At 44.5% G+C, this 23550-nt stretch overlaps 1 protein-coding gene across 1 annotated transcript in view; it reads left to right on the top strand.

The window, feature by feature from the left end:
• Positions 1 to 6984: 6984 nt before the first annotated feature.
• GRIA4 (glutamate ionotropic receptor AMPA type subunit 4) overlaps positions 6985 to 23550 on the top strand; it is a 121013-nt gene continuing 104447 nt past the window's right edge. The window contains exons 1-2 of the mRNA XM_044285421.1: positions 6985 to 7141; positions 8209 to 8367. Coding sequence (XP_044141356.1) covers positions 7054 to 7141; positions 8209 to 8367 — 247 coding nt within the window. The 5' untranslated portion in view covers positions 6985 to 7053. The remainder of the gene's footprint in view (positions 7142 to 8208; positions 8368 to 23550) is intronic.

The raw sequence follows: 23550 nt of genomic DNA, 5'->3' as shown, positions 1-23550 counted from the left end.
GGTCCTGAGGTCTAATGTGGGTCTGGAGGTCTAGTGGGAGTCTGGAGGTCTAATGGAGGTCTGGAGGTCTGATATGGGGGTCTGGTCTAAGGTCTGATATAGGGGTCTGATCTGAGGTCTGATATGTGGGTCTGGAGGTCTGATATGGGGGTCTGGAGGTCTAATGGGGGACTTATCTGAGGTCTGATATTGGGTCGGGGTCTTACATGGAGGTCTAATGGGGGTCTGATCTGAGGTTTAAAACCGGGGTCTTATATGGGGTCTGACATAGAGGTCTAAAGGGGGTTTGGTCTGAGATGGGGGGATCTCATTTAGGGTTTTATATGGGGGTCTGATCTGAAAGGAAGGGGGGGGGTTATTACTAGCGCACAATATAAAGGGGTGTTTTTGTACATCTGTGTTGTACCAATATTTTCAGGGGGACTGTTTCTGCAGGAAAGAATTGGGGAGCACAGTGGACACAGTATTGGGGGTGGCAGAATGGGGTGTTGAGAAGGTGAGAGGATGATGGAAAAGTAGGAAAGTAAGATGCCTGTTTGTTAAACTCAGAGACGAGGCGCGGCTGAAAGAAGTCACCATAGTGGTCTGGTCTAACAGGAGAACAAGAGGAAAGAGAACATCTACATCAGAGAAGAGAAGTCACTGGATGTAAGAGGTACATATGTGGCGCTGTATGATCCTGTATGTTCTATAGCGCTGTATGTAATGTTTTCCAAGTGTGTCTTTAAAAGGGGTTGTCCGTTTTTTTTTTTTTTTGTATGAGCGCTGCCTTCTATGCTCTGTTTACCTGCTCATCACTGCAAACGCTACGGCGAGCAGGTGAACAGAACAGAGAATGCAGCTCTCATATGAGCGCTGCCCTCTCTTCAAACAGCTGGGGGCACAGAGGGCATTACTAATATGGATGGGGCACAATGGGGATTTCTACTATGGAGGGGGCACAGAGGGCATGACTAGCCCAGTGGGCATTACTACTATAAGGGAGCACAATGGCCAATATTACTGTGAAGGGGCAAAATAGGCATTATTACTATGAAGGGGGCACAGTGGGCATTATTACTATAAAGGGGGATTATTACTGTGAAGGGGGCACAATGGGGGTTATTACTGTGAAGGGGGCACAATAGGGATTATTACTGTGAAGGGGACACAAAGAGGGCATTACATTGTGAAAGGGGCACAGAGAGGGCATAACTACTGTGAGAGGGCACAATCTGTGCATAACTACTGTGAGGGGGCACAATCTGTGCATAACTACTGTGAGGGGGCACAATCTGTGCATAACTACTGTGAAGGTTGTACAATGAGGGCAATACTACTGTGAGGGGGTACACATTTTTTTTAAGTATTGGGGGGGGGGGTGCCGGAGAAAGAATACGCCCCCGGGTGCCAAACATCCTAGGCACACCACTGCTCGGAGTAGCTCTCTGACAGATTCACAGAGAAGAGGGAAGTAATAGTCTGCAGAAGTGCAGATGTACTGGAAGTTATAGCTGTAAAACTGCAGAAAAATTGTGAAAACTTTTTAATAAATGGCAATAAAAAAATATATATTTTTAGCCCATACTGAGTAGACTGCTTTAAAAATGCTCTCAAAGGTCGTCCATAGGCTTTAACTATAGCTGTGAAAAAAAGTATAATGGATTTCTCTCTCTGTATCAACATAACTGTATCAACCTCTACATAACTTTAGTGCTTGCTCCCGCCGGCTGTGCGACATGCTCCCTTGCTGGCGTAGATTAAGGTGATTTTCCACGCCATAAACTGTCATGGAAAATGATGAAGAAGACGGGCCTGCCCTCTTCCCCGCTCACACCAAGCCCCCTTTTTTCGCTACTTTGTTAAAGTGGCATGGGAGGGGAAAAGTCGCAGATTTTACTGCAAAACACCTTTTCGACAAAATCCGCAACATAAATATGCCAAAAAGTGGCGTAAAAAGATAACATATTATGCAGGTTCTAAGACCAAAAAACCCACTGTTAGAGTTCATGCACACAAACGTATTTTCTTTCTGGTCCGTTCCGTTTTTTATTGCGGGAACCATTCATTTCAATGGGTCCGCAAAAAAAAAACGGAAGTTACTCCATGTGCATTCCGTTTCCCTATGTCCGTTCCGCAAAAAAATTGTCCGCATGGACAAGGACAGTGCTGTTCTATCAGGGGCCAGCTGTTCTGTTCCGCAAAATACGGAATGCACATGGACGTCATCCATATTTTTTGCGGATCCGTTTTTTGTGGACTGCAAAATACATACGGTTGTGTGAATGAGCCCTTAGCTCTCTTTCACAAGAGCGGATGCCGTACGGGTAATCCGCTGCGTGAAAGAGAGCCAAGCCCCGTTCCGGACAGCAGAGACACGGAGCAGTAACATGACTGATAACGCTCCGTGCCTCTCTGTGATCTTTTACTACAAAAACTTTATCTCTGTGATTTTGTAGTTAAAAGATCACAGAGAGGCACAGAGCGTTATCAGTCATGTTAGCGCTCCGTGTCTCTGCTGTCCGGAGCGCGGCTTGGCTCTCTTTCACGCAGCGGATTACCTGCACGGCATCCGCTCTTGTGAAAGAGACCTAAGGGCTCATTCACACAACCGTATGTATTTTGCTGTCCACAAAAAAACGGATCCGCAAAACTGCTCCGTGTCTCTGCTGTCCGGAGCGGGGCTTGGCTCTCTTTCACACAGCGGGTTACCCGCACGGCATGATAGGAGGCTGCTAATTGAGGGTAATGTATTTGCAAAGTTGCTCTTTGTCTTGTTTATGCACTGGAGCAAAAATAAGTTACGTCGACTTTTTTGCATTGCATAACTAAGGCTAAAAAGTAACTCCACCCATTTGGCCACCATGAATGGCAAAGTTGGGCACATAGCATAAATGCGGTACTTAAACAGGGTTTTCCACTTAGCGCTCATGCTCATGTGGTTTCGGTCTGCATCCGATCTGCATTTTTCCCCATTCCGCACCTGTGAACCATTCTGCATCCGCACGTCCGTTCCGTGCTGTCCTCAATAATATAGAACATGTCCTATTATGGTCGGCATTACAGACTAGGATAGGACTATTCTATTAGGAACCAGCCATTCCGTTCCTCAAAATACGGAATGCACACAGCCGGTATCCGTGTTTTGTGGATCTGCAGTTTTCGCAAATAGCAAAACAGCCAATGGTCGTGTGCATGAGCCCTTAGGGTATAACTATTAGATTGGTGGGGGTCCGTCTTCTAGTATCTCCATCATTTAAAATATTGGGGGTCCTCTGCCCCTGTGTGAATGTGGTGGCAGTTCAAGCATGCACGCTGCCATGTCATTCATTTTATGGCGGAGGTAGCTGAGTACTGCACTTCTCTATCTACACATGCTCGACCATCATTCGCTGGTGATCGGTCGGGGTCCCAGCAGGTGGACCCCCACTGATATAACTGTTTTCATAGGCGATAACTTGTCCAATCTAGAATACCCCTTTAAAGGTCCTTAAAGGCTATTAATGGCTCTTTCAACATAACTTGCTGTGTTTCTATCATAAAAAAAATCTCTAGTCATTATTTGCTTCCCTCTGTCCTCCTTGGTACCACTGTGCTGCTGGAGCCGGCCTCCCCATTGCTTGCACTGCCGGCAGTCTACCTAGTAGTGGCGGCGCATGTCCCATCCTAGTGATTAAAGGGGTTGTACCAGGTTGAAAAAATATGGCTGCTTTCTTCCAAAAACAGCACCACTCCTGTGCACAGGTTGTGCGCGGTATTGCAGCTCTGCCCCATTCACTCCAATGGAGCTGAACTGCAATACCAGACACAACCCATGGACAGGGGTGGTGCTGTTTTGAAAGAAAGCAGCCATGTTGTTCTAATCCTGGCACAACCCCTTTAAGACAAAGCTGTAATACCCTGCACAGCCGCTATGACGTAGGCAGTGTGCCATGTTCGCCTGAGCACCTCGGTGGGTGCATTTTCCACCAAAATGCACAAAAATGGTGCAGAATGTTTTCACGGTTTAATGTCGCTTTACGGTTTATTTTATCTGGTAAAACCACTGCGGCCAAATGTCAGCCATAAGTCAATAGGAAATTCTGAAACAGTGTGTTTTTTTATTTTTTTATTTTGCTGGACTCCTTCTCTTGCTTGCGTTTTTAGGCTAAATGGCACATTTTTTAAGTCACAGCATGCTCTGGCTATAGTGTTTTTTAGGGTTGTGTTTTTTTTCTCCATGTGTTTTCCCGTAGGCTTCTCTATAGGATAAAAACCCAGATATAATAAAAATAAATAAATGAGTAAAAAATTTGATGGCACCTCTTTGTCGCACCGGTCTAGTCCTTCGCCCACTGACTTGCATGTATAGGCGTGTTTTTTTTTTTTTAAAGTATTCTGTGACTTAAAGCTCAAATTACAGATTATCTTGGACAATCCCTTTAACGGTATAAATTACACCTGGAAATCTCCTCCAGCTCCTAGCTGATGTAGATTTCAGTTTCTGACGCACAGAAATCCTGAGATGCGCCAAAGTTATTAAAAAGTCGGAAAAAAGTGCTTTGGAGGACGTGATCATTTTAAGGGCTCATTCACACGGCCATTGTGCTCCGGTGGCTGTATTGCGGGCTGCTATATACGGCGGTTCCGCAATACACGGGGCACCGGCTGTGTGCATTCTGCATCACGAATGCCGACCCATTCACTTGAATGGGTCCGCAAATCCGGAGATGTGGTGCGGAACGGAAGCACGGAACGGAACCTCACGGAAGCACTATGGAGTGCTTCCGTGGGGTTCCTTTCTGTGCTTCCGTTCCGCAAAAAAATCGAACTTGTTCTATCTTTTTGCGGAACGGACCGACCACAGACCCATTCAATTTGAAAGGGTCTGGATCCGTTCCGGCCGCCGCACGGATGTTGCCCTGCATTAGGGGACTGCAAATTGCGGCCCCCAATGCACGGAACGGCCGCACAACGGCCACGTGAACAAGCCCTAATACTTCATTTTTACGTCCACACGGGACTGAAATGCTGCGGATTTGATGTTGAGGACTTTCATGCAGCAAATGCGCAGCGTTGTACAGTCCCAGCAAAGTATTTACGCGCTGAGAGAAAGAAATCCATGGCAGAAATTGACCTTTGGAGCAGATTTTAAGTCTCCAGCGAGTCAATTTACGCTGCGGATTTTCAGTGAGAATTCTCTCCTTTCCAAAGTAAAGAGTGAAATCTGTGTCAGATCAATCATTTACAAGATAAAATCCACAGCAAAAAATCGCACCGTGCATTTTTTTATCTGCTGCGGATTTCAAGTGAAAATGCTACAGGTTTTCTGCCTGCGATAATCTGCAGCATTCCAGTGAGGTGCGGACATAGGGCTAGTTCACATAGCAAAGGCAGAACCTGCTGCATATTGCACGGCAGAAACCCCTCTACCGCTGTTATTTGGTTTAAATGCCACTGTAGCCCACTGAAGAGACCTAAGTTGTCAGTGGACGCCCTTTCGTGGCGCGGCCACAGCTGTAAAGAGTGGCCACATGACCTGCAACGTGGCATCCCACTGAAAAACAACGGGAGGAGGATTCAGGGCGGCTGCCGGCTGCTTTTGGGCACCGAGTCTGCACCAAGTTTTGTGGCAAAAGATGCCATGTGGACATACCTTTAAGGGGTTGCATCATGAGGACATCCTCGGTCCACACGCTCTATTTGGTCACATAGACATAAAAGAGCCAGATTCTCTCATGCGACCAAGTTCGCCGTGTCGCCCTACCCTTAGGATACAGCGGCGACACTGGTCATGCAACAGCTTACGCAGTATAGCGGTGATCCCACAGAAACGAAGAGGGTCACAGCGTGAGTCGTACACGCTTCGCGACTCCGACCCCTGAATCTCCAAAAATCAAGCAGCGTTGGATCTTTTCGCGATTCAGCGGTCACAGTCGTGGCACACATATGACTTGCGCTGTGACCCCATTCATTTCTATGGGATCACCACTACACTGCGACACCCCGGCAGTCCTGGCTGAGAAAGCTGTCGCGCGACCAGTGTCCCCGCGTAGCCCGACCCTAGTTACCTAAGTTACAGAGCAGAAGTATCAGTGCATTTTTTTCCCCCCCAAATACGACACTAGGCAGGTGCAACACTGCTGTAAAAGGCTATGCACTAGCAGATTTTAACGATTATTCCAAGGAATTGCATGAATACCGACCCCTCGTGTTATGCTATTCTAGGAATCGCTTCTTTGGCCAGCAGGAGAGACCTGAAGATAACTCTGCAGGGAATTTAAGTTTGGCTACTGCAGAAGGCAGACTGCCATCACACCAGCCACATATCTGCTCCACGTCCAGACATCAGACTGCAGAACTCTCCACTGCTGTGGACGTCTATGGATACAATGTTACCATAATAATAATAACAATAGAATGTAACAAATAAAAAATAAAAAAATAAACAAACAAATCCAGCTGCTGGTGTAAACTGCTGCCCCTCTCCAAAGCTCTAACCATCCTGGGTGCCTAGTGTGGGCAGACAGAGCACTTGACCTTGGCTAACCCCCTCTCCCCACCAACCCCCTGCCAGGCTGCCTCCCCCTTAGTATTGCTGGAGCAGGGAGAGGCTTTGCTGCAGTGGATTCCTCTCTATTGCTTGCTAGAAAGCTTGTGCTTTGCAAGCAGTGAGGACCAGACTAGCCTGCCTTGTACCCCCCCTTGTGCAACCCCCCACCCCCCCTCTTCCCAAAGCCTCAGCAGCAGCAGCATCCCATTCATGCTACATGTAAGGCAGTGACACAGGCAGAGAGGGCTGGAGACAGCAGTGCTGGGATTGCTATTGTGTGTGATGGGGGCAGAGTGAGAAATAATAGCGCATGTCTCATCCCTCAGTGCAGCCTCCACCACCAACTCCACCATCTTGTATGTGCAAACATCTCCAGCCGGACATCAGCTCTCCTGGGGCTATGGAGACTGCAGGAGACATCATGCCCACCATGGATTGCTAGACTGGCAGCGACTGCATTGCTTTCCTGCGCTTGTGGTTGCAGCCTTGATGCTTCTCATTGGCATCTAGAGAGAGAGAGAGAAAGAGAGAGACGAGAGAAGATGCGGATTATTTTGGAGCAGATTGTTTTGTTATTCTCTGGATTTTGGGGCATTGCCATGGGAGCCTTTCCTAGCAGCGTGCAGATAGGTAAGACATGCCAGGTGATGTGGGTGCCCTTGGCACAGGAGCTGACTATTCACTGCATGACTAAACTTGAGAGCTGCAGGTGCCTCTTTAACCACAACTTGATCATAGACCTATTGTATATCCACTGGCATGGCATGGCATGATCCAGCTGCTGCACAACCTCTTTGCCCATGGTGCAAGTTGATTGACAGCTGAGCTAGAGTTTTATTCATTTTCTTTTCTGCTTAAGCTTTGCTATATAGTTTGCAGCATCCTTACCCATCAAAATGGCAGTGACATACCCTGAGGGTAACCCCCCTACCTGCCACCCAGGGCCTGCATGCCCACCTCTGCATGATATGTATAGGGCTTAGCGGATGCTGCAGTAGTGGTGCTATCCTGAGCTTCTGCTACCTCTACGTGGCAGCTAGTTGGAAAGTTGTGCAGCATGTACCGCAGCCTTATGTATCCCATTACCTTACTTTATATCAACCATTGCTTTCAATAGGGGAGGGATATCCAGTAATTTCTTGCACCGCATCAAGTAACTCCAATGAGGGGGGGTTAATGAGATTCTGCAAGCATAGTCACTTTTGTGCTCTTGGTATAATAAGAAGCTGCTTCTCCTTGAACTGGACACAGTGCTCTATTTAACTCCCCTTATAATGGCTGGACTGTCTAGACTATGTACATTTGGCGGTATAGGAGAGGATGATGGGTATAGTAGGTGCTCTGCCTATAGGACCCATGGACGGTGACCACCGCTTCCAGTGCGTACAGCAATGCCCTCCAGACATGGGACCTATAAGCAGTGAATTCTACTAGTGCAAAGCGAATGAATTGAAAGACATTGTTAAATGTGGTGTAAGCATCAGCCCCGTTTCCAGGCTGTGATTTCTTGTAATGTGCAATGTGAGACAACGGCAACTCCAGCCACTTGTCACATATCAATGGCTGGAATTAATGGAGCAGAATACTGGCAGCCACTAGTGCACCTGCATGCCATCAACCGCCTCTATGTGTATGTGCAACCTCATGTGTCTTCAACATCTTTATATTTATATTTTTATTTTCTCCCCCCTCTATAGGTGGGCTTTTCATCCGAAATACAGATCAGGAATACACTGCATTTCGATTAGCAATTTTTCTCCATAACACCAGCCCCAACGAGTCCGAAGCACTTTTTAATTTGATTCCACATGTAGACAACATAGAAACAGCCAACAGTTTTGCTGTAACCAATGCCTGTAAGTATACCTTGAAGTTAGAATTCAATGGGACCAGACCTTGGGACACTGGTTGTGGCGGAGGGAACGTAACGTTCGTCTTTTTATATACTCTGGGAATAAAAGCTATGGGGATAAATACTTGTTAGCTTCTGACCTTACAAAATCCGCTTCCCATTACTCTGCTGACTAATCAGATATGACATTTTCTTGGTAATGTAATGCAGAGTGAGGCAGACCATGGGGAGGAGGGGTGATGAGAGACTAAGGAGGTTTGGATTACACCATTGATATGCAGTCCCATGCCTGCAAGAGGTAAATGCATCTGGTGACTTTTTTTGTCCATGGGACATGGGTCGAGAGGGTGGCTCAATGGTTAAACGTCATCGATGAGCCGAGTACAAGATACATAATTACTCATTTTGTTCAATGTATTTATTATACATATTTGTTTGTTGTTTTTTCAATTATTTTTATAATATTTTATTATTATTTATATTTATTATCATTTCTATTTGATCATTTTTATTTTATTTATATTTATCATTTTTATTTTTTATTATTTTTATTTCATTATTTTTAATTCAATTTTAGTATCATTTTTCTATTTCTATTTTAATATTTTTATTTATATTTTAGTATCATTTTTATTTCTATTTTAGGGTTATTTTTATGCATATTTTCTTATCATTTTTATTTATATTTTAGTATTATTTTTTACTATATCTTTTTTTCATTATAATTTGTATTAATTTCTTTGTCATTAGCCTATAACGACTGATATTGAAATCCTCCTTGAGGACTATAAACCTCATGTAAATAAAACAGTTTATTATTATTTATTTTTCTTACGTTATTTCACCTTTCGCCATGGCCATTTTTAGTCAAATCATGTGATTTATGATGCTTGTTTATGCTCCGGGCTGTTTTCTTTCTATAGTCTGTGTAGGTTATTAGGTAGCTGCAGATTCGTCTGGCAGGGTCTTAAGTCTATGCAGGGCATGGAGACAACAGCGTGGGGATTAACATAATGCAGATGTAGTATTTGCTGTCAGTGGACGCTCGGGTAGTGTCAGTATAGATGTAATACAGAAAGGGAGATGCTCTATTTAATATACTGCTCTATACATTTATATAATGGTAATAATACTGTCTATTGAGGGTTATAGGTAGAAACGCTGCATTGGGCTCTTCGTGCTGGTTAATGTATGTGTTGCCTTTTGGAAAGCACTTGATCCAGTGGTTACGCAGTGGCCTGGAAATTAGAAAACCAGTGATGTGGAAGGTTATCTTTATAAGTAGGTTGATGCTGAGGCTTGATCTGCTGATGTCACTTAAGGCTGCCCCGCTCCTATATTCTGGGTTATAAATGTCTGTTATCATCACATAATGCATATATCGCGGGAATGTGTCTCCGTACATCCATAAAGAAGTGCCAGAGCGAGTTAGACTCTGCCATACTCCGTTTCACAAAGGACACCAAGTGGAACCAATGCCACAGACCGAACCGTCGTCATTGCGACATGTCATGAAATGACCATTATTTTTGTGATGGGTGCACTTCAGGAATTCCATGTAGAAGCAGCTGAGTATACAGATGTAACAGAGCTTATAGCTTATATCACTCTAATCCTGCAGTCCTATGTAAAACCTCCAAGAACCTGACCGCTTGTGAAGAACCAAATGATACAAGTATGACAAACACACCCCTACTACATCTGCAATTCTGCAAGCTTATTTAGATCCACCAAGACAGAGCCTGTGAATCCCTTGCAGACTGGTAGCCAAATCCTCTCCGACCCTAAGGTATTCTATTTGGAGAAGTGTCATTTTTATTACATCCCTCGTCCAATGCTTCGCAGAACACATGGGTGAAGCGCCCGGCCATGTCATCTGCATTTTTAGTGGACGTGATGACTGAGCCCCCCTCGCTGGCCTGAGATCTGTAGGAGAGGATTATCTCAGGCCTCAGAACAATGTGCAATATATTTTAATATGTCTGGAAGGTAATGAAGTGGGATAAGAGCAAATCACGTGTGCAGTGAGTAGCAAACTGCAAATCGCACCATGGCGTTGGAGGTTTAAGAGCATGCTGTCCTGCATATGTTGTGTCCAGTGAGTTAGGCTCTGCTGCGTGCTTGGTGAGGTGCGCAGCAATGCAGGGCTTGGAAATGGAAATGTATCTTCTAATTAGCACTTGAATTATTCCCCCACTCCAAAATGCAAAGTATAAACTCTTGACTTCAAGGCAACTCTATATGGCCACCTTGGAGTCTCTATTTTTGAATCCCCTTTATAAGGGGATCCTTCCAGGTATTACGTGGTTGGCCATTCATTTGTAGCTACAAAGAGGGAAACGTATGGTTGGCCCTCTGATCACTGGATTTTTTTTAAAATCGGGCCCATGAAGAGTTGGTCATCAGGTTTGCTTCAGAATAAAATCAGTGTTAGGGCTCCTGCGCACGAACGCCCCGTGCCGCCGGTTCTGTGCATTGGGGACTTTGCGGTCCCCAATGCACAAGCACCGTCTGTGTGGCTGGCGCAGACGGACGCAGGCCCAATAAACTTGAATGGGTCCGTGATCTGTTTCTTTGCGGTGCGGAGGCACAGACAGAAAACCCATGGAAGCACTCTGTAGTGCTTCCGTGGGGTTCCATGCCTCCGTTCCGCACCGCACTTTTCCGGATTGTGGACCCATTCATCCGTGATACAGTGTGCACATGGCCAGTGCCCGTATATTGCGGACTCGCTGTTTGCGGGCTGCACCAGCAAACAACAATCATGTGCATGAACCCTTAGACCCCTTTCACACGGGCGAGTGTTCAGCGCGGGTGCAATGCGTGAGTTGAACGCATTGCACCCGCACTTAATCCTGACCCATTTATTTCTATGGGGCTGTGGACACGAGCGTTGATTTTCACGCATCACTTGTGCGTTGCATGAAAATCGCAGCATGCTCCTCTTTGTGCGTTTTTCACGTAACGCAGGCCCCATAGAAATGAATGGGGTTGCGTGAAAATCGTAAGCATCCGCAAAAGTGCGGACGCGGTGCGATTTTCACGCACGGTTGCTAGGAGACGATCGGGATGGAGACCCGATCATTATTATTTTCCCTTATAACATGGTTATAAGGGAAAATAATAGCATCCTGAATACAGAATGCTAAGTAAAATAGGGCTGGAGGGGTTAAAAAAAAATTAAAAAAATTTAACTCCCCTTAATCCACTTGTTCACCCAGCCCGACTTCTCTTCTGTCTTCTTCTGTGAGCAATAGGACCTTTGATGACGTTACTACCATGGTGATGAATCATGTGATGGACCATGTGATGAATGCAGTGACGTCATCAAAGGTCCTATTCCTCACAGAACAAGACAGAAGAGATGCCGGATGCGCAAACAAGTGGATTAAGGTGAGTTAAATTTTATTTTTTTAACCCCTCCAGCGCTATTTTACTATGCATTCTGTATTGCCATGTTATAACGGGAAATAATACAATCTACACTACAACTAACCCAAACCTGAACTTCTGTGAAGAAGTTCGGGTCTGGGTACCACAGTCAGTTTTTTATCACGCGCGTGCAAAACACATTGCACCCGCGCAATAAAAACTGAACATCGGAACGCAATTGCAGTCAAAACTGACTGCAATTGCGTACCTACCCGCGCGGGTTTGCCGCAATGCACCGGGACACATCCGGACCTAGTCTGGACACGCTCGTCTGCAAGGGGCCTTAGGGTGAGACAACACATTTAAATGGGTTGTCTTCAGGATAGGTCATCAATATCAGATTGGCAGGGGTTCAAATCCCGGAATTCACGCAGATCAGCTGTACGATCTGCTGCTGTCTCATGAATTTACAGCAGCGAGGGTGCCTTCTTCCAGTACAGCTGATCGGCAGGGAGGCACGCAACCCCATTCATTTCTATGGGGCCTGTGTTACGTGAAAAACGCACAAAGAGGAGCATGCTGCGATTTTCACGCAACGCACAAGTGATGCGTGAAAATCAACGCTCATGTGCACAGCCCCATAGAAATGAATAGGTCAGGATTCAGTGCGGGTGCAATACGTTCAACTCAAGCATTGCACCCGCGCAGAATACTCGCCCGTGTGAAAGGGGCCTAAGGGTTCATGCACATGACTGTTGTTTGCTGGTGCCCGTATTGCAGCCCGCAAACAGTGAGTCATCAATAGGAATAAGCGAATCGACTTCGGATGAAACATCCAAAGTCGATTCACATAAACCTTCGTTCTAATACTGTACAGAGCAGGAGCTCCGTACAGTATTAGAATGTATTGGCTCTGATGAGCCAAAGTTATAACTTTGGCTCATCAGAGCCAATACATTCTAATACTGTACGGAGCGCTTGCTCCGTACAGTATTGAAACAAAATTTTATGCGAATCGACTTTGGATGTTTTATCCAAAGTCGATTGGCTCATCTCTAGTCATCAATATTAAAAAGCCCGGACAACCTCTTTAAAGGTGTCTTCCAGGATTTTGATACATTTGCCTAAGGCCACATGAACACAAATATATGTATTTTGCGATCTGCAAAATACAGATACCGGCCACGTGCATCCCACAATTTCCACGGGCCCCATTGTGCAGCCTCATTGAAATGAATTGGTCCACATATAGTGTGAAAAAATGCAGATCGGAAGCGCATGAGGCTAAGAGCAAATAAAAAAAAAAGCGACTAACCCCTACTCAACTGTTAAATCACCATCCGCTCCAGCGCCACCACTCCGGTGCAGCATACACGACCTAATGTGTGTCAGCACATATCACGTACGCATCATTCACATGACTGCAGCAGCCAGTCACTGGTTACATGTGCGGCACGGGATTGCTGAGGCCAGTGATATCTTCCACGGTCAGGCGAATGATGTATGTGATGTTATCATTGGCAGACTGGTGGGAACCACTGGAGCAGCGACACTGATGTGAGGGGGAGGGGATTTAGCAGGGGAGTAGTGAATAGTTTTCTCCAAATTTCTTAAAATCCCGGACAATTCCTTAAAGACCTTTTGTAGTTCTATCTGTTAGGCCGGGTTCACACCAGCTCTTCCGTTTCCGTTGTTCTGCTTCATTATAGGAGCAGAACAATGAAAATAACGGAAGTGGCAGAGTCATCACATGACAGTAAGAAGAGGACACGACGGATCCCTTTGACTATAATGGGATCTTTTGGAAACCCACGTTTTTACTGGACTGCAGGCTTTGCTATGTTATCCTGTATTTTTAGTGGAATCTGCAATGGATGCCCCTAACGGAGCCTCTGATGCAGATGTGAACATAGCCCTACTTTCCTTGATGTCTTCCAGTAGTGAGAGCCAATGTCAACCATCGCCTACTGGGTGATATCCAGAGTTAGAAGCAAGATGAGCCGGTAGGGTTGGATCACACTGCCGATGGAATCACTGCAGGTAATTTCATATACCAGTGAATCCAGTTTATTAGAACGACATGTTTCTGGAGAGGAACACCCCCTTCATCAGGTCCAGTCTTGTATTCATAGGCCTACTGGAGGATGACACTTTTGCATGGTTAGGATACATTGTGCAGTAGTAATGGCGTGGCACCATTACTGCAAGACTGTGGCAACTATTGGTGGCTCCATTAAGACATCTGTGACCAGTGACTGCAGCTTAGCTGTGATAGTCCGACACCCAGGCTTCCCTCCGATCCGCTGTATAATGGCTGTGCTTGGCACTGCAGCTCAGCCCCATTCACTTCTAAGGGGCTGTGCCTGGGTTGTGTGACTGATGAACATGGCGTCATATGGCCTAGGGAAAGCTGAGAGAAGACCATGGCTCTACTGCAAGTGCCTTCTCAAACAGCTGATTGGCGGGGATCCCCGGTGTCGGACCCCATCGATCAGATACTGAAGACCTATCCAGAGTATAGGTCACCAGTAGTAAAGTCTCAGAGAACCCCTTTAAACTTATCCCGAAGTCAATGCATGATTAGCTAATTTCCATTACAACAAGGGGCAGAAAGCTTATAAATTTTAAGGAACTAAGTCATAAATGAAAAAAAGAAAAAGATAATTAGGAAATTGCTAAATGTACTGCTGTCCTCTGAGCCAACTTCTGTTCTTGGGTCCTTTAACATGTGCCGGAACTCAGGGCAATAATCCAAAACAAATAGTTCTTTCCCAATCATTGGTAACTCTTCCAGCTGCGTTTATATGCACCCATCATCCCCTCTCTATGGGGATGAACAATCGCTACTACGATCTTTCATCAGAATTCAGATTCATTGTTGATGGTCAGCATATACCCGGTTAGCACAGGACAATATGCTGCCGACAGACAGCGATTTTAGGTTCTGCAAGAAAGATGTGATAATGTGACGAGCCAGTGTTTTGCTCATACGTCTATTGATCGGCAGTGATGGTCAGTTCGCAGTGTTCGCCAGCGAACACATGCGGGCTGCCATCTTTAGTAAGGTAGACTCACCCGTCCGGCGATGCACAGGTAAGCCCTTACCTGTGCCTGTGCGGGTCTAACATCAAACGCAGTCACCGGGAGCAGGCAGTTCCGAGAACAGCCCGATGAAGGCCCCCGGCGGCTGTTCTCGGAACTGCCTGCTCCCAGTGACTGCATTTGATTTCAGACCGGCTCCCGGCACAGGCACAGGTAAGGGCTTACCTGTGCAACGCCGGACGGGTGAGTCTACCGTACTAAAGATGGCAGCCCGCATGTGTTTGCTGGCGAACACTACGAACTGGCCATCAGTGTTGATCGGCAGCACCTTTACATGGGACAATAATTGGGAACGAGCAATAATTGTTCCGATCCTTGGTTTATGTAAAAGGGCCACAGGGTCAGGATTCCTAATGCAGTTTAGGAGGCCAAAGCCAGGAGTGAAGTCCTATATGTCCTTTCTCGTCACTCCTGATTTTTATTTCCAAAACAGCATCAGGAAACCCTAAGCCTCTTTCTGGAGTAAGACATAGTAGCCACGTGAAAGCCACTTCCTTCTAGAAAGTCTGTTTTTAGTGAGGTACATATTAGCCGCGAAAGTGCTTGTCTCACAGACGTTCCCTGCTTAGGGCTCATGCACACGACTTTATGTATTTTGCGGTCTGTGAAAAACTGATCCGCAAAAAATACGGATGACGTCTGTGTGCATTACATATTTTGCGGAACGGAACAGCTGGCCCCTAATAGAACAGTACTGTTCCTTGTCCGTAATGCGGACAATAATAGGACATGTTCTATTTTTTTTGCGGAATGGAAATACTGACATACGGAAACGGAATGCACACGGAGTACCCTCCTTTTTTTTTGTGGACTCATTGAAATGAATGGTTCTGTATACGTCCGCAAAAACGGAGCGGACGCGGAAAAAAAATTTTCCTGTGCATGAGCCCTCATTGAGATGTCCTGGGTGATGATGATCAACTTTGACTTTTGGTTCACTTACAAGAAAGAGCACCGTTTTTTCTCATCAGGGTGAAAAGTCGTGGCTTACTGAGATATTTGTATGGTGATCTTAGTGCTAGGGCTCGTGTACTGTACACAGATGTACTACAGGTTCCTATTGTACAAGTCCTGAATGGAACATATCGTACCTCCATGTAAAACTACCGTGAGAAAAAGAATTATGAGAAGAAAAGCGATGCAATGAGCTCTTAACAAGCTCTTCATCTGATGCCACCAGATGTAAGGCAGCTATCCTATAAGTCACTGTTCAAGCCTTTAAATAGGCCTTGAGACATGACTCAGATATTAAGTAAGCCAGCATCTCATCTGCAGACAGCTGTTTCGGGGGGATTTGGCAGAGTAGAATTGTGGCATGTTCTATCTCGTAACAGTAGGCTTCCTTAATTCGTAACACAGAATGCTTATGGCCCTGTAATATGAACCCACAGGGACTGTGGGCCACCACATCGGTGTCTTTAAAATGCTTTTTGATATGCTTAAGGCTAGTTTCACACTAGCGGCTGGGGACTCCGGCAGGCTGTTTCGGCGGATGAACAGCCTGCCGGATCCGTCCTGCCGCTAGTTCACGTGTAACCCCGGACTGCCGCTCCATCCCCATTGACTATAATGGGGGCGGAGTTCCGGCGGCAGCACGGCAGCGCGCGGCGAGAGGCAGCCAGACTAAAAGTACGACATGTACTTTTAGTCCGGCTGCCTCTCGCCGTGCAGCCGCCGGAACTCCGCCCCCGCCCCTATTATAGTCAATGGGGATGGAGCCGCAGTCCTGGGGCACACGTGAACTAGCGGCAGGACGGATCCGACAGGCTGTTCACCCGCCTAAACAGACTGCCGGACTCCCCTGCCGCTAGTGTGAAAGTACCCTAACCTGAGGTTCTGTTTGGTCATTGTTCCATTTGCAGCAGATTTGATGTATCTGACTGGTAGAGATGAGCACATTTCTTAAAATTCATTTTGTTCTGATTTGTCTGAATCGGCCAAGAATTTCACTTTAGTTAAGAAATTAGATTCTATGTCAATGCAACGAGTTTCAAACACCCGAGAAATCTATTCTCTCTCTGTCTCTGGAAAAATTTTCCCAAACTGAATCTCAAGAAATTCTGATTCTAAAGAGTCAGAATTTTTTGAAAAATTCCGCACCGATCTGGATTCTAATGAATTGATTTATTCATTTCTACGCCACTGCTATTGTTAGGGACCCCATCATCACCTAGTGGAATTGCTGTCGCCAGCGATACATGCAAGGGTAAGCCTTTTCAACTTTTCTATTGATGACCTGTTCTCAGGATAGGTCATCGATTGTTGGTCACGGGGGTTCAACGCTGTGTGAAGGGGCTGCAGCGCCCCTCTCTTTGACTATACATTGTATAGGGGTTGTTCTTGGTCTTGCAGCTCAGTTCTATTCATTGACCTGCACAAAATCCAGGTGATGTCACATCCACAGGGGCGTGCTCACCTACAGCGCGCCCATTTAAACAGCTGATTGGCAGAGGGGCCAGAAGTTGAATGGCCAACAAGCTAATAGTACTGACCTGTCCTGATATCCTATCCGGCTATCAGTGTTTAAGTCGCAGAAAACTGCTCTCCTTCTTGCAGTGATTTATTCTGTCATCCCTTCAAAATGGCATATTGGAAATGATTAGAGCAGCGTGGACACTCTTTGAAAAATCCCAAAAATGCCATTAAAACTATCATAAGCACAGATCGCTGTATAAAAGACTTAGTCATTGATACAACAGGAAGGCTAAAGTCCTGTTTTCTCTAATGAAAGATAACAGAGATGAGCGAATCGATTGTAAACAAATCAGATTTAACACTGTTTTTGTAAAAATTCCAGATGGATCAAAATCCAAATTTTCGCTAATTTAATTTGGGTGAATTTTGGAGAGAGGGAGAGAGAAATAAAATTATAATAAAATAAAATGTTGAAAAAAATATAAGTGAGAAACAAGAAAAAAAGAAAAAAAAGAAAAATAGTCCTACAAGACCACAGAGTGTCGTACACAGATTTCCAGGGCAATCTGAGCACTGTCAGTTCGGGTAGAAGCAATTTGGACCCAAACTGAATTGGTTGATCGATTCAGCCAAATCAAACCCCAAGTGAATTAAAGGGGTTATTCCATGACTAATGTAAAAAAAAAAAAAATCATTTAGTACGTGGCAACCTATTTCTAATAAAGCTAGAACCACCCCTGTACCTCACATGGATCCAGAGATCTCCTCATTTATTGCTCTGCTAGATTTATATCAAGCTGGAAGCTCAAGGGGAGGGTCTTTTCTGCCGCAGCTCAGGGGGCGTGTCTATGCTCTACCTATCACAGGTCAGAGGGCTTGTCTATGCTCTCCCTATCACAGCTCAGGGGGGCGTGTCTATGCTCTCCCTATCACAGCTCAGGGGGTGTGTCTATGCTCTCCCTATCACAGCTCAGGAGGCCCTAAAGGATGAAACTGAGCAATGTGCAGCCTTCTCAGTGAGCAGGACAAAGAAATAATAAGAAAAAAAAACAGCAGGTGGTGCTATACAGATACATTTTATTGGCTATGCTACATTTTTTATTGCATACAATCACAAATATATTGAGATCCAGGTGCTGGTTTGAAAACTGTAGAATATTTGTTTCGTGGGACAACCCCTTTAAGAGCCATTTGCTTATCTCTAATGGGGTTATTCACATTCCGACATGGTGGGAATAAACCCCTTAGGTCCCCCAGAAATTAAAAGCTGCTGTGATTTTGTGTCCAGGACCTTATTGAAAGATTTTGGAGCAAGTCACAAGCTGAAATTAGTTATACCCACTGAATTGAACCACACATGTAATTTAGAAAAATAACTTTATTACACATAATCATATTAACACAATATTTCACAAAAGCACAGTATAAAACTGCGGGTGAGATCTGTAGAGCAAAAATCTCTTTCCCCCCACACAGACACTATAAACCTATATTACATATACAAATCATATATGCACACCGGCAGGTACCGCATAATAAAGTACTAATGCTATAGGGTACGGTGCAGTCATCTATGGCTGGTCAGTAATAGAAAGCTGATACTCATCTCACACATAGCCAGGGCGCATGCTGGGTCCCCCTTCTCCCTCCCCACGGATACCAGGATCAGGATATTATTTGTCTGTGTTGGGTAATGATTGTCTATACCACTCTGATTGCTGTTGGTGATACTTATCGGGATATCCCCACGTTGGAATCGCGTAGTTTGGACCATACCTGATGGGGGACCCAGCATGTGCCCTGGCTATGTGTGAGATGAGTATCAGCTTTCTATTACTGACCAGCCATAGATGACTGCACCGTACCCTATAGCATTAGCACTTTATTATGTGGTACCTGCTGGTGTGCATATATGATTTGTATATGTAATATAGGTTTATAGTGTCTATGGGGGGGGGGGGATTTTTGCTCTACAGTTCTCACCCGCTGATTTTATACTGTGCTTTTGTGAAATATTGTGTTGATAAGATTATGTGTAATAAAGTTATTTTTCTATATTACATGTGTGGTTCAATTCAGTGGGTATAATTAGTTGGCATGGTTCCACACATGATTGTTATTTGGTGTTCACAAGCTGAAATTAGTTGCGGGGGAAGATCAGAAGCAATGCCAGAAAATATACCGTAATTGTACTGGAGTAGTAGTCGATTTTGGAGAAAACGCCCATCAGAGGTGGTTGGGAGACCTATAACAAGTGACTGTCAATCTGACATGATCATGTATCTATCCTAAGAGAGATTGAAAAGGACACAATATAAGGGCGGACTGGAGGGACCATGTGGACTTTTTCTGCAGTCATTCTTCTATGTTTCTGTAAAAGAGAAATGCTTACCCAAACCAAAAAAGGATTGTCCAATGTATTTCATGAACCCACCAAAGCCCCTAAATGTGTTGGAATAAAAATAAATAAAACAGTAGGATATGTCATCAGGTCCCACCCCTGAGACCCGCTCATATCTTCAGGATGGGCCCCTTAAGTTAACAGAGAGCGGCCGTCCACCGCTATGGCAGTTCTGAAAATAGCCGAGCTGGCTTGGCTATTTCCATCAGTCCCATAGCGGTGAATGGAAAGGGGGCCTGCATGAGCAGTGCACTCTCCATTTACCACATGGAAATTCTGAAAATAGCCGAGTGCACTGCTGCCATAGCGAAGAATGTAGAACACGTCGCACATCTGCGCTATGCTCTCTTTGACTTAACGGGTGGGTCCCATTCTGGAGATAGGAGCTCGTCTTATCTGATGTCATGTTCATCGGTGTCTGAGATGGTAATACCCCTTTAGGGACTTTTAAAATAAGGTGGACAACCCTCTTAAGGCTTCCTTCATACATATTTTTTTTGGCCATGAATTTCATGTGTTTTTATACTCTTTTGGGTCTTTTTTTTTCATACTTTTTATTTGTTTGTACATTTTTTATGTATAGAAAAGTCTACGGGGATATGTATTAAAAAAAAGTCACACCTAGTGTGTGCTGCCTTTTTAAAAAAAATTAAGAAAAATGACACAAAAACACACTGGGTCATTTATTATGATTCCCTATGCCAGAAGCTGCTGTTAAAAAAAAAGTTGTAGGACCTCAGTTTCCAACTTTTTTTCAACACCACTGTTCCTAAATTTAGGCGTACGTGGCATTCATACATGGTCCTCACCACTTCTTGCTAATGGTGGTGGCGGAAGTAGGATGGGGGCATGGTGTGGGGGGGCTGGGGTAATTGACAACTAACATCTACATACTCCAACTAGGAGCTGGAGCAGATTTCAGTCAAGGCTGATGGACTGTTGAGGATGTGCCTAATTTATGACAAAGTCTGTGTCTCATCCTCCCAGCGGTGGGGGTGGGGTGGGAATATTCAAGACCGTTGTAAAACTCAGTTTTTTGCTAAATGACCCCAATGTTTGTAGTGTTTTCTATTTATGTATTGACTCACAGCCAGGTACGGACTGGGAACTTAAAGTGGCCTTGGAAAAAAAATAAAACTAAAAGTGGCCCCATGTTGTATGGGGCGGGTCTACATTAACAGAAGTTAGGGGGCACCACAAGTAGGTGGGGTTTGCAATACCATAGTTTAAAATACCATCCCAGCAGAACCAAATACCACAGTGCAGCACAATATACCACCCCAAAAGCAGTCCTTCTGTAGTGGCCATTAGTAGCTGCCACTTTCTCTCCTCCTCCTCCAGTTGTCTCTGATTAAGCTATGGAGCAGGGGGCTCAGATGGAGAGATGCGGGCATGTGCAGCCTTTGACTGGGTACTAGTGATGAGTGGCAGGGGTCATATTCGAATTCGCTCTATTTCGTGAATATTTTGTAGCATAATCGTCAAATATTCGCGAATTCGAATATTCGTTAAAAGTAGGGTTGATTGCGAATTTTCGTAATGCAAATTTTTGTAATGAGAATTTTTGTAATGCTAATTTTCGTAATGAGAATCAATGAGATTGTGAAAACTCAGATCCTATAGTATATTCTAACCCCCAGGTGTTCCCATGGTGACAGGGACGCTTGTCGGGGAGGAGTATGCCAAAGTGGAACAACTGTACATATTAAAAAAATTTATAAAAATATTCTAAAAAACAAATATATTCATTTTTTAGAATATTCGTAATATTCTAAAACAAGAATATATAGCAATATAGCGAATATTAGAAAAAAAAAGAATGTAGAACAATTTAGCTAATAGTGCTATAATCTTTTTTTTTAATAGTTGTAATTTTTTTTCCAATCTGAACTTCAGAAGAGAAAAAAATGACAACTATTAGACAAAGAAGATTATAGCACTATATTAGCTTAATTGCTCTATATTATTTTTTTTAAATATTCACTATATTGCTATTTATTAGTTTTTTAGAATATTCGTAATATTCTAAAACAAGAATATATAACAATATATAGAATTATTATATCACGAAAATTCGCATTCCAAAAATTCTCATTACAAAAATTTGCATTACGAAAATTCGCAATCAACAAGATTATAGTGCTATAATCTTCTTTGTCTAATAGTTGTAATTAAATTTACAACTATTAAAAAAAAAGATTATAGCACTATATTAGCTAAATTGTTCTACTTTTTTTCCCCCCGAATATTCGCTATATTGCTATATATTCTTGTTTTAGAATAGTCCGAATATTCTAAAAAACTAATATATTTGTATATTGTACATCTTTTTAAAAAATCTGTAGAGTTGTCCCACTTTGGCATATTCCTCCCCGACAAGCGTTCCCCTCACAGTGTTAATTACTGCCAAAAGCTCATTCTGTACTTGGCCAGCGGCAAAGGGAGGGCTTGGGTGGCCCCCTAGGCATCAGCCCTCCGGGCAATGTCCCTGTAGAGTCTATGGCCAATCCATTCCTGCTTACAAATAACATTTGGCTGAAGAATTTTGTGGGGAAAAAAGTGTCATTATAAATACCAGAAAAGCGACCTCTGATCTGTTTTATTTACTGCACACCAATCTTACAACTTTTACATAACACTTTATTATATGGCCCCATTTTAACCAATGGGGCCACCATACACTTATATAAATATTATGTATAAAAATGGTATTATCATCCTCTATAATCGAGGCCGCAAGTCTCTACATCTGTCGGAGAGGTTTGCACTAAACTCCATGTACTGTATGCACATGTACGCATATATACGTATGCACTATACACATTGTACACATTGTATATTCCCTGGTACATCTGTTACATCTCTCTGCCCCATCCCTTTATTCCAGGTGCATCCAGACGTGCATTGATTGGACCCATTGCCTATAAATGCACAGTTACATACCATTGTTCACTTCTGCACTCCCTGCCCTTTACATCTGAGCGTCTTCCTACATAGCCCATAACCCGATGCACGGTTCTCCAGCCAGACTTTTCTAGCGGCCTCATAAGGAGGGTCACCCCCTGCTTGGTTATTATATAAGGTCTGTTATACTGTAAATGAGTCAGCTGCACTGTACGTGCTCGAACAGGTCTGGACCCCACAGACGCTCCGCATGTCCTCTGAGCCACCAGCTGCCCACTATCGATCCGGTGGAAACAATCTAATGTGCCCGGATCCTAATTACAGTAGAAGTGATTAGATGGAATCCACATAGGCCGTAAGAGTGTAGTTTTATCCCTCGTATCCGACCATGTTTTAGCATTCACGTAATAGTAGAACATATTTGAAAGGTGTGAAGGCAGAGACGATCGCCAAAAGTGTCAAGAGATCAGAGGCGATGATGAATGCCTCCTTAAAGGCAAAAAACAGCCCCTTTCAAAAGGTGCTTCCCCCGATGGGTCCCACATTCGCACCACCCCACCACCCACCCTACGTCATCTTCAGATAACCCCTTTAGGGCCCATTCACACGACCGTATGTTGTTTGCAGACCGCAAAATGCTAATCCATTGTTCCGCAAAAATCTCTGAAGTCTTTTCCGGGAGACTTCCGCATCTGCTCCGCATGTCCGCAAAATACGGAAGGTATGTTTTCGCCTGTCTTCCATATTTTACGGCTCTGCAAGATTCCGTTTTAAATAAAGATTCAAAGGCGATATGACAGGGCATTAAAGTTTGCGGACACGGATACACAAAATACGGATTGCATACCCCGCAATCTGTATTTTTGCGGAACCATAGACTAGAATAGGGCCACGGACAGCATTTTGCGGGCAAGTATAGGACATGTTCTATCTTTTAAGCGGACATAGGGAAGCAGATACCACACGGTGGGCTATCCGTGGATTTTGCAGTCC

The sequence above is a fragment of the Bufo gargarizans genome, chromosome 3 (assembly GCF_014858855.1).
Source record: "Bufo gargarizans isolate SCDJY-AF-19 chromosome 3, ASM1485885v1, whole genome shotgun sequence".
In the NCBI taxonomy this organism is placed as follows: Eukaryota; Metazoa; Chordata; class Amphibia; order Anura; family Bufonidae; genus Bufo; species Bufo gargarizans.
Note: the sequence above shows the minus strand (reverse complement) of the source record. Positions and strands in the feature narration are given on the sequence as shown.